Source organism: Lithobates pipiens, unplaced genomic scaffold (assembly GCF_037356315.1).
Source record: "Lithobates pipiens isolate NorthernLeopardFrog02 unplaced genomic scaffold, aLitPip1_a1.2 Scaffold_18, whole genome shotgun sequence".
NCBI classification, from domain to species: domain Eukaryota; kingdom Metazoa; phylum Chordata; class Amphibia; order Anura; family Ranidae; genus Lithobates; species Lithobates pipiens.
In genome coordinates this window covers 614,046,677-614,064,471 of record NW_027507758.1, presented here as the reverse complement: position 1 = coordinate 614,064,471, position 17,795 = coordinate 614,046,677, and the positions used below count along the sequence as shown (strand labels likewise).

General features: G+C 45.3%; 1 protein-coding gene across 1 annotated transcript in view; it reads right to left on the bottom strand.

Annotated features, from left to right (window-relative positions):
• LOC143986833 (uncharacterized) overlaps positions 1-17,795 on the bottom strand; it is a 293,231-nt gene that overhangs the window by 207,566 nt on the left and 67,870 nt on the right. The window contains exons 3-4 of the mRNA XM_077485241.1: positions 13,842-13,994; positions 8,657-8,809 (exon numbers count right to left, since the gene is read on the bottom strand). Coding sequence (XP_077341367.1) covers positions 8,657-8,809; positions 13,842-13,994 — 306 coding nt within the window. The remainder of the gene's footprint in view (positions 1-8,656; positions 8,810-13,841; positions 13,995-17,795) is intronic.

Sequence of the window (17,795 nt, the reverse complement as noted above, 5' to 3'; positions counted from 1 at the left end):
TGGCAAAAAGAAATTAAATATTTAGGGATTAAACTGACTGCATCAATAGAAAAAATATATCAAATAAACTATATCCCCCTTCTAGAAGATTTGAGAGAAGAAATAAGGAGAATGAGAACAAAGCCCCTGTCATGGTTAGGAAGAATTAATGCCTTAAAAATGATTATTCAACCTAAAATCCTTTATAAATTTCAGCTATTACCAATATATATCCCCCCTCTATATTTTAAAATGATAAATTCTTTAATTTCTAAATTTATCTGGAACAACAAGAAACCAAGAACCCCACTGACGACTTTGCAAAAGGGAAAAGATGAGGGGGGTCTGGATGTCCCAGACTTTAGAAAATATTACGAAGCAGCAGTGTTAACACGGGTGGTGGAATGGGCAAAATTAGAAAGTAAAAAAAGATGGGGAAAAATAGAACACAGTTTATCAGGCACAAATCTAGGTAGAGAAATCTGGACTCCTTTAAAATATAGATCACTAGGGAAGACAACACCTTTGGTCACAAAAAATGTGTTTAGAGTATGGGAGGGAATACACAAACATAACAAGTGGAAATATAATTCCCCTTTAATTTATTTAAAAGATAATGATTTTTTTGCACCTGGTAAAAGTACAATAGGGGGGAAATGGATAAAACAAGATAATATGCAATTACGACACATAATTAAAGAGGGGAAATTGAAAACACTAGCAATATTACAGAAAGAAAATGATTGGATGGATTTGAATGAGTGGCGATACCTGCAGCTTAGACATTTCGTCTCAAGACTACCACAACCGCTTAGAGATGGAGAAAATCTGACTGCCTTGGAGCGGATATGTGAGGGGAAAACCCCAAGGGCAGGTATTGCCCAGTTTTATAAGGTCTTGAGACGGGAATGTGAAGCGGAGGTACCAACTTTCATTAAAAAATGGGAAGAAGAGATAGGAGCACGGGGTAAAAACCAAAATATAGAAAAAATATTGAAGATGGTGCACAGATCCACGGAAAATAGTAAGATGATAGAAACAAATTATAAAATTTTAGTAAGATGGTATAGGACCCCAGATATAATGGCAAAGTACCAGGAGGGACAATCTGGGAAATGTTGGAGGAATTGTGGACAAACGGGAAGTTTGGCCCATATATGGTGGGACTGTCCCAAGATTAAAGAATATTGGAGAGAAATAATAAGATATATAGAAGAAATAGCTAAAATACAGTTACCTGAGAACCCATGGTTATGCCTATTCCATGCAGTAGATACCCCAATTAAGGAGTATAGGAATTCCCTTACAAGCTCATTAATAAACGTGGCAAAAAGTCTGATTATAAAAAAATGGAAAGAAATAGAAGCACCCAAAGTAAAGGCATGGTTAGGAAAAGTTGAGGAAATGTATAGTATTGAAGGGCTGGGAATGGAGGAAGAAAGAGAAAGAAAGAGATTCCATGTGAAATGGAAATACTGGGTCGGTAGGGGTGGGGAGAGGGGTGGGAGGGAGATATTTTAGAAGAACTCGAGAAGTAAAGAAAGAAAACCAGGATAATGTGAAAAATTGAAGGGCATGAATGTATTTTGGTCCTATGGTTTTCTTTTAATACTTGATTATGTTTTGTACGCAACTTAAATGAAAAATTTAAATAAAGAATAAAAAAAAAAGAAGAATTTGGATGAAAATGTAATTTTTTGAAGAAATGTAAAAAAAAAAAAAAAGATCTTTTTGCAAGGTTTACACATCCTGCGGAGAAGTTATTGCCCTGTTTAGCTTAGTATTGTCTGCAAATACAGAGATTGAACTGTTTACCCCATCCTCCAGGTCGTTTATGAACATGTAGTGCAGGGGTTTTTCCACCCAAGCTATTATGTTAATGTGTTGTTTCTTAAGTAAGGGAATGGCTCCATCTATGTTGCCTTTTTGTGCTAATGCTGTTATGACTTTTTCTTACAATTCTGAGAGACAGCTCTGAAAAGCATTAGGGGAAATGTAGTTCCATGTTCAAGTGACTCATATGTTTAAATCAGTCAAGGAACTACCTACCCACAAGGCCAAGCCACATAAGAGCACACGGTGTAGGCAAATAAAAGGGACAGGCGTGGCATGCTTATGCTCTCTCTGGACGCCATTCAACACACAGCAGGAGGCCTGTGTGTGTGTGCCCAGGGCTGGGGAAGCCTGTGGTCTACAGCGGATAACGGATTGCCTGCCCCAGAGGGATCCTTGTGAGCTGCCCTGCTGATTGAGCAGGAGGATCGGTCTGCATTACAGAACATTTGAGGTTTCCTGCATTACAGTCGCTGGCTATCCAAAGGAGCAGTGTGGTGTGACGACGCAATCTTGGATCGGGACTGAGATATAAAGGAAGGAATCTAACAAGCATTTGGGCCTGTTGTGGGCCTGTTGTGGTGAGCGGGCACTTGCCCAGATCAATATAGTACACTGTGACTGTGTAAGTTGGGTCCAGCCTGCTGGTGGGATCTGTAGTCCCACAGGAGTGATCTTATTTGTCCATAGACTGTATAGTGTAACTTCAGGGTTTGCCTTCCCTGTGCTCCAGAGTTGATGCTGAGTTGCATCCATCTTTAAGGAAGAAGTAATACAAGTGTTTTACATGTGCAAGCACACAGATACCAGCATGTCATTTTTACTATAGATTGCTACCTACTTGTTTCCTGGATTACAAATACTGCAATCTAATAAGCTAGCTGAAGAAAGAATACGACAAGAGACTTTGTCATTTTCTATAAAGCAGCACAGTGGACAGTGTTATGCAACCTACGGGGAGCCCTTGAGTACATGATATAGACAAATGTATTGTATTTCACTACTGCATTGCACTTGATATTCAATGTTGCACATAAGTCCCACTCTTTGCCTGTCTGCATATACTTCTCAGATGATCATTGAGTTCTTTGTTCATACACATTGATTGTCATTTGTTCATTGGTTATGTTTGAGTTGTCACTGTGTCTATTGTTTTAAACCATTCTTTTAGTAAACTGCTTATGTGGTTAATTTACAATTTGTGTGAGACTCTATCTATTACTACAGCTGGTGAAATGACGAGTACCAAGGTGACGGTAAATATACAGTACAGAGTGTTATTACTGTGTTTCTCTTTACCACTGGGTCTCACACTAGCATTATCACACGGGTGTGCCAGAGCGGTTGTGTCTGTTTTTGGGGGTTGATAAGCAGAGTACAGGCCCAAAACAATTACCAGCAGCTCCTTCGGGGGTGAGTGCTACAAACAAATTCGACGGGATTGGCCCCAGCACAGAACCCTGGGGGACCCCACTATAAGGTGACCAGACTTTTAACCACTTGACCACTGGGCACTTAAACACCCTTAATAACCAGACCAATTTTCAGCTTTCGGTGCTCTCACATTTTGAATAAAAATTACTCAGTAATGCAACACTGTACCCATATGAAATTTTTGTCTTTTTTTTCACACAAATAGAGCTTTCTTTTGGTGATATTTAAAAGAAAAAAGACGGAAAATTCTGTAAAAAAAAATTTTTTTCTTTGTTTCTGTTATAAAATTTAGCAGATTAGCAATTTTTCTTCATAAATTTTGGCCAAAATTTATACTACTACATATCTTTGGTAAAAATAAATACAAATTAGTGGATATTATTTGTTTTTTGTGAAAGTTATAGAGTCCACAAGCTATGGTGCCAATACCTGAAAATTGATCACACCTGAAGTACTGACAGCCTATTTAAATTCTTGAGACCCTAACATGCCATAAAAGTACAAATACCCCCCAAATGACCCCTTTTTGGAAAGAAGACATTCCAAGGTATTTAGTAAGAGGCTTTATGAGTTTTTTGAAGTTGTCATTTTTCCCCCACAATTCTTTGCAAAATCAAGATTTTGTTTTCCTTTTTTTTTTTTCACAAAATTGTCATATCACTTTATTTCTCACACACAGCATATGCATACCACAAATTACACCCCAAAACACATTCTGCTATTACTCCCAAGTATGCCGATACCACATGTGTGAGACTTTTACACAGTGTGGCCACATACAGAGGCCCAAAATGCAGGGAGCGCCATCAGGCGTTCTGGAGCACCCAGGACAATTCTGACATTTCTCTACTACATGTAAACATCATCATTTATTTGCTAGAAAATTACATAGAACCCCAAAACATTATATATGTTTTTTTAGCAAAGACCCTAGAGAATACAAAGGTGGCCGTTGCAACTTTTTATCTTGTACGGTATTTGCGCAGCAATTTTTCGAAAGCGTTTTTTTTGGAATGTGAAAGATGAAGTTACACTGAGTAAATAGATACCTAACATGTCACTCTTCAAAATTACACACGCCCGTGGAATGGCGCCAAACGTTGCTATTTAAAAATCCCCATAGGCGACGCTTAAATTTTTTTTTACTGGTTACATTTTCGAGTTACAGAGGAGGTCTAGGGCTAGAATTATTGCTCTCGCTCTAACGTTCGCAGCGATACCTCACATGTGTGGTTTGAACACCGTTTTCATATGTGGGCGGGACTTATGTATGCATTCGCTTCTGCATGCGAGCACATGGGGTCAGGGGCACTTTAAAAAAAAAAAAAAATATTGTTTAATTTTAGTTTGACATTTTTTTTCCCCCAAAAATTATTTTTTTGATCACTTTTATTCCTATTACAAGGAATGTAAACATCCCTTGTAATAGGAATATGGCATGACAGGTCCTCTTTACAGTGAGATATGGGGTCAATAAGACCCCACATCTCACCTCTAGGCTGGGAAGCCTGAAATAAAAAATTAAAAAAAGATTCTGGCTTTGAACGTATTGGCGAGTCGGTAGAAGCACCGGAGGGTGTGGGGGGGGCGTCTATGGTTGGGTATTGCAGGGTATCACCGAGTATGGCTGAGTATTGTAGGGTATCTCCAAGTATGGCTGGGTATCTCCGAGTATGGCTGGGTATGGCAATTTATGGCAGAGTATTGGCTGGGTATTGCAGAGTATTGGCTGGGTATTGCAGAGTATTGGCAGGGTATTGCAGAGTATTGGCAGGGTATTGCAGAGTATTGGCGGGTATTGCAGTGTATTGACGGGTATTGGCTGGTATTGCAGAGTATTGGCTGGTATGGCGGGTATTGCAGAGTACTGGCGGGTTTTGCAGAGTATTGGCTGGTATTGCAGAGTATTGCCAGGGTATTGAGGGGTTAATTTCGGTGAGCAGCGATGTGGGCACTGCAGATGCAGCCCACAGCGCTGTTGACACCGATCTCCGGGGACCTTTTTTTTTTTTTAATCAGTGACTCATAGCAGGACTGCGATATTGCGGCAGACAAACCAGACACTAACTGACACTTTGTGGGAACCAGTGACACTAAAACAGTGATCAGCAGTGTTGGTCATCTTACTTTAAAAAAGTAATTAGTTAAGTTACAAATTACTTCTCACAAAAAGTAATTGCGTTAGTAACTCAATTACTACATTGGAAAAGTAATTAGTTACTCAGCAAAGTAACTGTGACTTTTTTTAAATATTCTATAATGCAATTACATTCTATAACATCTTTAATATCAAAGATGTTTATATTAACTGACTGAAGAATAAAAACACTATATACAGTATTTTAGAACATTTGGTATTTATTTGAACCCAAATGTTGAGGGGGTGGCAGCGGTGGTACTTGAGGGGGTGGCAGCGGTGGTACTTGAGGGGGTGGCAGCGGTGGTACTTGAGGGGGTGGCAGCGGTGGTACTTGAGGGGGTGGCAGAGGTGGTACTTGAGGGGATGGCAGAGATGGTACTTGGGGAGTGGCAGTGGTGGTGGTGTATTTGGGGGGGTGGCAGCGGGGGTACTTGGGGGAGTGGCAGTGATGGTGGTGTACTTGGGGGGGGGCAGGCAGCGTGGTACTTGAGGGGGGCTGACAGCAGTGGTGGTGCAATCCTCTCCTACCGCCACCACCTCTGCCTCTTACTGATCCCATCCCCCACCACCACTAATCTCATCCCTACCCTATCCCCCCCATCACCTCTGTTGTAGAAGTGATGGTGGGTGGGTAGGGATGGGATCAGTAAGAAGCAGAGGTGGTGGAGGACTTGGGATGGATCGATGGCACTGCAATTCGAATCATCAGTCACTTGAATGCCTCCAGGGATGCCTTTCCTCATGGGGAGAGAGACCCTCCCCTTCACTCGATTGGTGTCAGCTGGTCAGCTGACTTCCTTTTTCAGTGTCCGCCCTGACTCCCTACATTCTCTCACTGGATAGGCAGGGCAGGATGGGGCAGTCCAGACAGTCTCTCTGAGTCTCAGCCTCTTCTCTGCTCAGCGCGGCGGAACGAACGGCCAGGCAGCGCGGCCACGGGGGGCCTCCCGGGCAGTAGATGTAATTGAGGTAACGCCGCCCAAGTAATGGGAACTGAGTTACCATGAGGGGAAGAGTAATCAGTTAGATTACTCGTTACCCTCTAAAGTAACTGTGTTAACCACTTCAATACCCGGCCATAGTCATATGACGGCCATAGATGGGATCTCCCATCCTGGGTGGACGTCATATGATGTATTTCAACGCCCCCCCCGGTGGCCTGCAGCATGGCGATTGTGGATGATGTGTGTCCCTCGGACACAGCCCATCCCCAATCTGTGTGGTTGCCAGCCCCATCCAGCCCCCCCCCCCCGATACATGTGACCGGCCATGTCCAATTACAGTGCGTGCAGAGCGGCGATCAGGGATGCGGCTTGTCACCCTGACACAGCCTAACCCGGATCGCAGTAAAGAGCCACGTGACTGGCTTTGTCCAATCACAGCCGGTCACAGAATGTAAACAAACCGCGGTAACGAGATGTTACCGGGTTATCCTTCTCACACACTGATCGTGTGTGAGGAGGAGATTGCAGTAACATCTCGTTAACGCCTAGTGTACACACCAACACACACTGATTACCCACCCAAATAAAGAGGACCTGTCACCACCCATCAAAGTATCTGTCATCAACCATCACAGCCCATCTGAGTACCCGAGTACCTGTCCCAGCCCATCTGGGTACCCGAGAACCTGAGTACCTGTCACTCCATCTGAATACCCGAGTACCTGAGTACCTGTCCCAGCCCATCTGAGTACCCGAGTACCTGAGTACCTGTCAGCTCATCTGAGTACCCGAGTAACTGTCCCAGCCCATCCGAGTACCTAAGTACCTGTCAGCCCATCTGAGTACCTGAGTACCTGTGAGCCCACCTGATTACCCGAGTACTTGAGTACCTGTCAGCCCATCCGAGTACCCGAGTACCTGAGTACCTGTCACAGCCCATCTGAGTACCTGTCACAGTCCATCTGAGTATCCTAGTAAATGAGCACCTGTCAGCTCATCTGAGTAGCCGAGTACCTTAGCACCTGTCACAGCCCATCCAAGTACCTGAGTACCTGTCACAGCCCATCCAAGTACCTGAGTACCTGTCACAGTTCATCTGAGTACCAGTCACAGTCTATCTGAGTACCTTTCGCAGTTCATCTGAGTACCAGTCACAGTCTATCTGAGTACCTTTCGCAGTTCATCTGAGTACCCGAATGTCTGTCACCAGCCCGTCGGAGTACCTGAGTACCTGTCACCAGCCCGTCGGAGTACCTGAGGACCTGTCACCAGCCCGTCGGAGTACCCCAGTACCGGTCACCAGCCTGTCTGAGTACCCCAGTACCTGTCACCAGCTCGTCGGAGTACCTGAGTACCTGTCACCAGCCCGTCGGAGTACCCGAGTACCTGTCACCAGCCCGTCGGAGTAACAGAGTACCTGTCACAAGCCCGTCAGAGTACCCGAGTACCTATTTGCAGCCCATGCCTCATAGAATACACATTGGGGTGTTTGCTTTCCATATATACTGGGAGCACTCCTTGGGTATCTCCTGCAGAGAGCAGGGCATGATGAGTATTGGAAATCTGGGACATGATAACAGCAATGTGTAGGGTCATCTTATCTGTTTTCTTAAGCCCCTTTCACACTAGCGGTCTGATCGAGTCCACCTGTCCATTTTGTGGTAGGACGAGAAAGGACCCTCCATTCTCCTCTATGGAGTGGAGGGTGTAAGTCGACATGTGTCTGTTTACACCCACCTACATCTAATCTGCTAAAAATGAATGGATGAGGTTCTGTTACCCTCCATCTGGGTGGATCAGATGGCAATGGGGATTCGTTTACATCCGACTGCCCATAGAGGAGAGCAGGCTGTGTCCGTGTCTACTCAGCATAAGCGGAGCGGACACGGACCAGCTATACACCTGCTCAAGGGAGGATCAGCAGACAGATTCCCCGCTGAGCAAGTGGCCTCCTGATGGAGTACGGCCCATGTGAAAGGGGCCTTAACCTCAAAAGGGTGGCCTGATGTCCCAAAAATGTATGCTGCCATCCCATCTGATGAAGGTTTATAAACAATGTTACTTTGTATCTATCTCCCATTTGATCAATGTTTATAAACAATTGTGTGTACAGTGTGTACAACTGGATGGACGCTTTTACAAAGCTGCTAAAAGCTGGATGAAAGCTCTGCAAATGCTTTGTAAAAACTTGCTGTGCACTGGGAGAAGGAAATGAAGGATCGGATTATTGGCTCCTAGGGGCAATACTGACACTTCCACCCTCACATCTTTGTAAGATCTGGTCTGTACCGGGCCACTACATATCTTATCACAATCATCCACTTACCGATGGGTTCCTGGCAACCAGCAGAACAGCCGACGTTACAGCACTTCATTGTCCCGGGACAATCCGAGTCTACTGTACAACCCGGGGGGGGGAAGGGGTCCTTACATATTACAACGTTGTTAACCACGGGACAGGTGCCCGGTTTCACCACCACTGCAGGAAAAAACACATTTATTCTTCTTATTATTATTTTTTATGGTTAGTTATATTTACCTATCGCTGTACAGACACATTGTACATTCATCAGTCCCGGCCCTCCAGGATATAACAAGGCAATAACTGTCTATACCGAGAATGAGTCTTTACAAACACTTTAAGTCTACCGAAAACTTGCATTTCTTTGGCCATCGGGTGCTCTTTCCTTCTTTTCCAAATCTACATGCGGAAATGACCGTAAGGTTGAATCGGAAAAGGTAGCAGCCCAAGCCCCAAGAGAGTTCACCGCCACCATCCAACCATTGGGCATAACTTACTGGAAAGGGATTTCTTCCTACTCACCCAAACAATTTCCCATCCATTACCAGTGACTGATCCAGTCAGTCCAGTGTGGTCTTCAGCACAAACCAGTTACCACTGTAGCTTGTGTCACTGCTTCTCCTTCTAAGCCCCTCCACCAGTTTGTCTTTGCTCATCCCAAGACCATAGCGAGGGTGTTATCCACTCACAGTTTGACTCCCACAAACTTGTCTTCATTCTACATTATGGAGAACCATTAAGGCAGGGTGACACCTTTATTTGGCTTTCTATTGGCCATGGGAGTTAGGTGAAAATGGGACGTGTAAAGGGAGCCTAAAGAGGAACTTCAGCCAAAAGGGGAAGTTCCTCTCTTCTTCCTTCCCCCCTCCCCTCCTCCTTTACATTTGGCACTTTTTTTTGGGCAGGAGCAGGTACCTGATTTTGACAGGTATCCATTTCTCCACTTCTGGTCAGATCAAAATGTCCGCCGGCGACCCGTGATCACTCCTCAGAGAGCCAGAACAGGGATCTGTCAATGTAAACAGACAGATCCCCGTTCTCACAGAGAAGTAGAGAGAGATCTGCTGTTCCTAGTGATCAGGAACAGCGATCTCTCTCCTCCTCCAGTCAGTCCCCTCCCCTCACAGTTAGAAACACCTCCCTAGGGAACACTTAACCCCTTGATCACACCCTAGTGTTAACCCCTTCCCTGCCAGTGACATTTACATTATTTTTCTTTATTCAATAAAAATGATATATATATTTTTAACTACTGACTGGTCTATCTGAATTAACATCCCTAGGGGTATTTGCTGTGATTCGTGTACTAGGCTTTTTTCTTTATACAGTAATTAGTGGATATTTTTAGCTCTGATCACTGTATAACTGTCACCGGTCCCAAAAAAGTGTCTAAAGTGTTAGATCTGTCTGCCGCAATGTCGCAGTCCCGCTAGAAATTGCGGATCATCACCATTACTAGTAAAAATCAAAAAAAATACAAATAAAAATTCCATAAATATATCCCCCATTTTGTAGACACTATAACTTTTGCGCAAACCAATTAATATGCACTTATTGCGATTTTTTTTTTACCAAAAATATGTAGAATACATTTTGGCCTAAACTGATAAGGAAATTATATTTTTTGGGGGGGATATTTATTATAGCAAAAAGTAAAAAATATTGTTTTTTCTTCAAACTTCTCACTCATTTTTGTTTATTGCGCAAAAAATAAAAACCACAAAGGTGATCAAATACCACCAAAAGAAAGTTCTATTTGTGGGGAAAAAAGGACATAAATTTTGTCTTGGTTACACTGTCGCACGACTGCCCGGTTGTCAGTTAAAGCGAGGCAGTGCTGTATTGCAAAAACTGGCCTGGTCACAGGGCCGACTTTAAGGCAGGGCAAAAGGGGCAGCTGCCCTTGGCCCTGTCATTATTGTGGGGCCTAAAGCAGCTGCCCCATACTTGCCAATAGGGATGAGCTTGGTGTTCGAGTCGAACACATGTTCGACTCGAACATTGGCTGTTTGCACAATCGGCGAATACCGAACGTTATGGGCCGTTCGCGCCAAATTCGTGTGGCGCTCATGGCCCACAATGCACTGCGCCATCGCAGTGCATTGCTGGCTCATGATTGGCCAAGCATGCACTGTGACCCCGCATGTTTGGCCAATCATAGCGCTGGCAGCAAGGAGAGCCATGATTGGCCACAGGCCCACACTATATAAGGCTGCCAACGTGGCGGCCTTGTGTAGTGTTCCGGCATCTGCAGGAGTTAGTGGGTGTTGTCTGTGTGCCTTCAGCGCAGTATAAACCTGTATCTACATATATTGCTCTTCTCTAATTGAGCCATCTGCAGGAGTTTGTGGGTGTTGTCTGAGTACCTTCAGCACAGTATACACCTGTATCTACATATATTGCTCTTCTCTAATTGAGCCATCAGCCATCTGCAGGAGTTTGTGGGTGTTGTCTGTGTGCCTTCAGAGCAGTATACAGCTGTACCTACCTATATTGCTGTTCTCTATTTGAGCCATCTGCCATCTGCAGGAGTTAGTTGGTGTTGTGTGCCTCCAGCACAGTATACACCTGTATCTACCTATATTGCTCTTCTCTAATTGAGCCATCTGCCATCTGTAGGAGTTAGTTGGTGTTGTGTGCCTCTGGCACAGTATACACCTGTATCTACCTATATTGCTCTTCTCTAAGTGTGCCATCTGCAAGAGTTATTTGGTGTTGTGTGCCTCCAGCACAGTATACACCTGTATCTACTTATAATGCTCTTCTCTAATTGTGCCATCTGCCATCTGCAGGAGTTAGTTGGTGCTGTGTACCTCCAGCACAGTATACACCTGTATCTACCTATATTGCTCTTCTCTAATTGAGCCATCTGCCATCTACAGGAGTTAGTTGGTGCTGTGTGCCTCCAGCACAGTATTCACCTGTATCTACCTATATTGCTCTTCTTTAATTGAGCCATCTGTAGGAGTTAGTGGGTGTTGTCTGTGTGCATTCAGCGCAGTATACACCTGTATCTACCTATATTGCTCTTCTGTAATTGAGCCATCTGTCATCTGCAGGAGTTAGTGCATGTTGTCTGTGTGCCTTCAGCGCAGTATACACCTGTATCCACCTATATTGCTCTTCTGTAATTGAGCCATCTGCCATCTGCAGGAGTTAGTGGGTGTTGTTTGCCTCCAGCACAGCACAATATACACCTGTATCTACCCTTTATTGCTGGTGTTCTATAATAAAGGCATCTGCAGGAGTTAATGGGTGTTGTGTGCCTCCAGCACAACACAATATACACCTGTGTCTGCCCTTTATTGCTGGTGTTCTATAATAAAGGCATCTGCAGGAGTTAGTATGTGTTTTGTGCCTCCAGCACAATATACACTACCCAATTGCTGGTTTTCCCATCTCCTTGCAGGTCATTACCATGTCTAGAAGGCCATCTCATTACCGCCTAGTGTACACACCAACACACACTGATTACCCACTCCAATAAAGAGGACCTGTCACCACCCATCAAAGTACCTGTCATCAACCATCACAGCCCATCTGAGTACCCGAGTACCTGTCCCAGCCCATCTGGGTACCCGAGTACCTGAGTACCTGTCAGTCCATCTGAGTACCAGAGTAACTGTCCCAGCCCATCCGAGTACCTAAGTACCTGTCAGCCCATCTGAGTACCTGAGTACCTGTGAGCCCACCTGATTACTCGAGTACTTGAGTACCTGTCAGCCCATCTCAGTACCCGAGTACCTGAGTACCTGTCACAGCCCATCTGAGTACCTGAGTACCTGTCACAGTCCATCTGAGTATCCTAGTAAATGAGCACCTGTCAGCCCATCTGAGTAGCCGAGTACCTTAGCACCTGTCACAGCCCATCCAAGTACCTGAGTACCTGTCACAGCCCATCTGAGTACCTGAGTACCTGTCACAGTTCATCTGAGTACCAGTCACAGTCTATCTGAGTACCTTTCGCAGTTTATCTGAGTACCCGAATGTCTGTCACCAGCCTGTCGGAGTACCTGAGTACCTGTCACCAGCCCGTCGGAGTACCTGAGTACCTGTCACCAGCCCGTCGGAGTACCCCAGTACCTGTCACCAGCCCGTCGGAGTACCGCAGTACCTGTCACCAGCCCGTCGGAGTACCCGAGTACCTGTCACCAGCCCGTTGGAGTACCCGAGTACCTGTCACCAGCCCATCGGAGTACCCGAGTACCTGTCACCAGCCCGTCGGAGTAACAGAGTACCTGTCACCAGCCCGTCTGAGTACCCGAGTACCTGTCACCAGCCTGTCGGAGTAACAGAGTACCTGTCCCCAGCCTGTCAGAGTACCCGAGTACCTATTTGCAGCCCATGCCTCATAGAATACACATTGGGGTGTTTGCTTTCCATATATACTGGCAGCACTCCTTGGGTATCTCCTGCAGAGAGCAGGGCATGATGAGTATTGGAAATCTGGGACATGATAACAGCAATGTGTAGGGTCATCTTATCTGTTTTCTTAAGCCCCTTTCACACTAGCGGTCTGATCGAGTCCACCTGTCCATTTTGTGGTAGGACGAGAAAGGACCCTCCATTCTCCTCTATGGAGTGGAGGGTGTAAGTCGACATGTGTCTGTTTACACCCACCTACATCTAATCTGCTAAAAATGAATGGATGAGGTTCTGTTACCCTCCCTCTGGGTGGATCAGATGGCAATGGGGATTCGTTTACATCCGACTGCCCATAGAGGAGAGCAGGGTGTGTCCGTGTCTACTCAGCATAAGCGGAGCGGACACGGACCAGCTACACACCTGCTCAAGGGAGGATCAGCAGACAGATTCCCCGCTGAGCAACTGGCCTCCTGATGGAGTACGGCCCATGTGAAAGGGGCCTTAACCTCAAAAGGGTGGCCTGATGTCCCAAAAATGTATGCTGCCATCCCATCTGATGAAGGTTTATAAACAATGTTACTTTGTATCTATCTCCCATTTGATCAATGTTTATAAACAATTGTGTGTACAGTGTGTACAACTGGATGGACGCTTTTACAAAGCTGCTAAAAGCTGTATGAAAGCTCTGCAAATGCTTTGTAAAAACTTGCTGTGCACTGGGAGAAGGAAATGAAGGATCGGATTATTGGCTCCTAGGGGCAATACTGACACTTCCACCCTCACATCGTTGTAAGATCTGGTCTGTACCGGGCCACTACATATCTTATCACAATCATCCACTTACCGATGGGTTCCTGGCAACCAGCAGAACAGCCGACGTTACAGCACTTCATTGTCCCGGGACAATCTGAGTCTACTGTACAACCCGGGGGGGGGAAGGGGTCCTTACATATTACAACGTTGTTAACCACGGGACAGGTGCCCGGTTTCACCACCACTGCAGGAAAAAACACATTTATTCTTCTTCTTATTATTTTTTATGGTTAGTTATATTTACCAATCGCTGTACAGATACATTGTACATTCATCAGTCCCGGCCCTCCAGGATATAACAAGGCAATAACTGTCTATACCGAGAATGAGTCTTTACAAACACTTTAAGTCTACCGAAAACTTGCATTTCTTTGGACATCGGGTGCTCTTTCCTTCTTTTCCAAATCTACATGCGGAAATGACCATAAGGTTGAATCGGAAAAGGTAGCAGCCCAAGCCCCAAGAGAGTTCACCGCCACCATCCAACCATTGGGCATAACTTACTGGAAAGGGATTTCTTCCTACTCACCCACACAATTTCCCATCCATTACCAGTGACTGATCCAGTCAGTCCAGCGCGGTCTTCAGCACAAACCAGTTACCACTGTAGCTTGTGTCACTGCTTCTCCTTCTAAGCCCCTCCACCAGTTTGTCTTTGCTCATCCCAAGACCATAGCGAGGGTGTTATCCACTCACAGTTTGACTCCCACAAACTTGTCTTCATTCTACATTATGGAGAACCATTAAGGCAGGGTGACACCTTTATTTGGCTTTCTATTGGCCATGGGAGTTAGGTGAAAATGGGACGTGTAAAGGGAGCCTAAAGAGGAACTTCAGCCAAAAGGGGAAGTTCCTCTCTTCTTCCTTCCCCCCTCCCCTCCTCCTTTACATTTGGCACTTTTTTTTGGGCAGGAGCAGGTACCTGATTTTGACAGGTATCCATTTCTCCACTTCTGGTCAGATCAAAATGTCCGCCGGCGACCCGTGATCACTCCTCAGAGAGCCAGAACAGGGATCTGTCAATGTAAACAGACAGATCCCCGTTCTCACAGAGAAGTAGAGAGAGATCTGCTGTTCCTAGTGATCAGGAACAGCGATCTCTCTCCTCCTCCAGTCAGTCCCCTCCCCTCACAGTTAGAAACACCTCCCTAGGGAACACTTAACCCCTTGATCACACCCTAGTGTTAACCCCTTCCCTGCCAGTGACATTTACATTATTTTTCTTTATTCAATAAAAATGATATATATTTTTAACTACTGACTGGTCTATCTGAATTAACATCCCTAGGGGTATTTGCTGTGATTCGTGTACTAGGCTTTTTTCTTTATACAGTAATTAGTGGATATTTTTAGCTCTGATCACTGTATAAATATCACCGGTCCCAAAAAAGTGTTTAAGTGTTAGATCTGTCTGCCGCAATGTCACAGTCCCGCTAGAAATCGCGGATCATCACCATTACTAGTAAAAACAAAAAAATACAAATAAAAATTCCATAAATATATCCCCCATTTTTTAGACACTATAACTTTTGCGCAAACCAATCAATATGCAATTATTGCGATTTTTTTTAACCAAAAATATGTAGAATACATTTTGGCCTAAACTGATAAGGAAATTATATTTTTTGGGGGGATATTTATTATAGCAAAAAGTAAAAAATATTGTTTTTTCTTCAAACTTCTCACTCATTTTTGTTTATTGCGCAAAAAATAAAAACCACAAAGGTGATCAAATACCACCAAAAGAAAGTTCTATTTGTGGGGAAAAAAGGACATCAATTTTGTTTTGGTTACAATGTCGCACGACTGCCCAGTTGTCAGTTAAAGCGAGGCAGTGCTGTATTGCAAAAAATGGCCTGGTCACAGGGCCGTCTTTAAGGCAGGGCAAAAGGGGCAGCTGCCCTGGGCCCTGTCATTATTGTGGGGCCTAAAGCAGCTGCCCCATACTTGCCAATAGGGATGAGCTTGGTGTTCGAGTCGAACACATGTTTGACTCGAACATTGGCTGTTTGCACATTCGGCGAATACCGAATTTTATGGGCCGTGCGTGCCAAATTCGTGTGGCGCTCACGGCCCACAATACACTGTGCCATCGCAGTGCATTGCTGGCTCATAATTGGCCAAGCATGCACTGTGACCCCGCATGCTTGGCCAATCACAGCGCTGGCAGCAAGGAGAACCATGATTGGCCACAGGCAGGATGCCTGTGGCCAATTATAGCTCAGGCTGTGTAGTACACGGCCCACACTATATAAGGCCGCCAGCGCGGTGGCCTTGTGTAGTGTTCCGGCATCTGCAGGAGTTAGTGGGTGTTGTCTGTGTGCCTTCAGCGCAGTATAAACCTGTATCTACATATATTGCTCTTCTCTAATTGAGCCATCTGCAGGAGTTTGTGGGTGTTGTCTGTGTACCTTCAGCACAGTATACACCTGTATCTACATATATTGCTCTTCTCTAATTGAGCCATCAGCCATCTGCAGGAGTTTGTGGGTGTTGTCTGTGTGCCTTCAGCGCAGTATACACCTGTATCTACCTATATTGCTGTTCTCTATTTGAGCCATCTGCCATCTGCAGGAGTTAGTTGGTGTTGTGTGCCTCCAGCACAGTATACACCCGTATCTACCTATATTGCTCTTCTCTAATTGAGCCATCTGCCATCTGTAGGAGTTAGTTGGTGTTGTGTGCCTCTGGCACAGTATACACCTGTATCTACCTATATTGCTCTTCTCTAAGTGTGCCATCTGCAAGAGTTAGTTGTGTGCCTCCAGCACAGTATACACCTGTATCTACTTATAATGCTCTTCTCTAATTGTGCCATCTGCCATCTGCAGGAGTTAGTTGGTGCTGTGTGCCTCCAGCACAGTATTCACCTTTATCTACCTATATTGCTCTTCTTTAATTGAACTCCTGAACTCTTTGAGCACAGTGTTGGGTACATTCTCCAGGAGGATGCCCAGTGTTTTGTAGGCTCTGATGATGATACTCAGCTAGAGGAAGGCAGTAGCGTGAGCGCATAGAGAGGGGATGCTCAAGAAGGACAGCAATCTAGCAGTCATGTTCCACAAGCTGCAGCATACTGCCAGGTTTGCTTCAGTGATGAAGAGGCAGGAGATGATGAGGGCACTGCTGACTCCACCTGGGTGCCTGGTAGGAGAGAGGAGGAGGAGGCACATCTCCAATAAGGCAGAGTGCCCTCCGGGTGCCAGCTTAGAGGCAGCACACTGACTGAATCACACCGCAGAGCTCCGCCTGTGCAGGGCGCTGCCTCTGCACGTTATTATAAAAGTTCTTTTGTGTGGGCTTTTTTTGAGATGAGTGCATCAGATCGCACCACTGCTATTTGCAACATATGTCTCAAGCATATCTCACGTGGCCAAAACATCAGCCGCTTAGTCACCACATGCTTGACCAGACATATGTTGACCTGCCATGCAGCTCGTTGGCAAGCTTACCTCAAAGACCCACACCAAAGAACAAAGCGAACCTCTCCTTGCTCCTCATCAGCTGGGATATCCAACCCCACTAGACCTTCAGTCCTCTCTGAAACCTGTGCTGAGAGGAATGAAGGTGTAGAATTAGGTGTGTCGCAGCCAAGTACTTGCGGGCACTCTGCTAGCAGTACACCCACGTCCGATTGTAGCAGGCAAATTTCCCTGCCCCAGCTGCTGGACCATAAAAATAAGTTCACTCCCAGCCATCCACATTCCCAGCGGTTGAATGCTAGCTTGGCTAAATTGCTAGCACTTCAACTGCTACCTTTTCAGTTGGTAGCCTCGGCCCCCTTCCGTGAGTTTGTGCAATGTGCAGTTCCTCAGTGGCAGGTCCCCAAACACCACTTTTTCTCACGGAAGTCGTTTCAGTCTCTACCGGAATGTGGAAGGAAATGTTCTTGCCTCGCTGGACAGGGCGGTCAGCGGTAAGGTGCATATTACCACTGACTCATGGTCCAGCAGGCATGGACAGGGATGTTACCTGTCTTTCACGG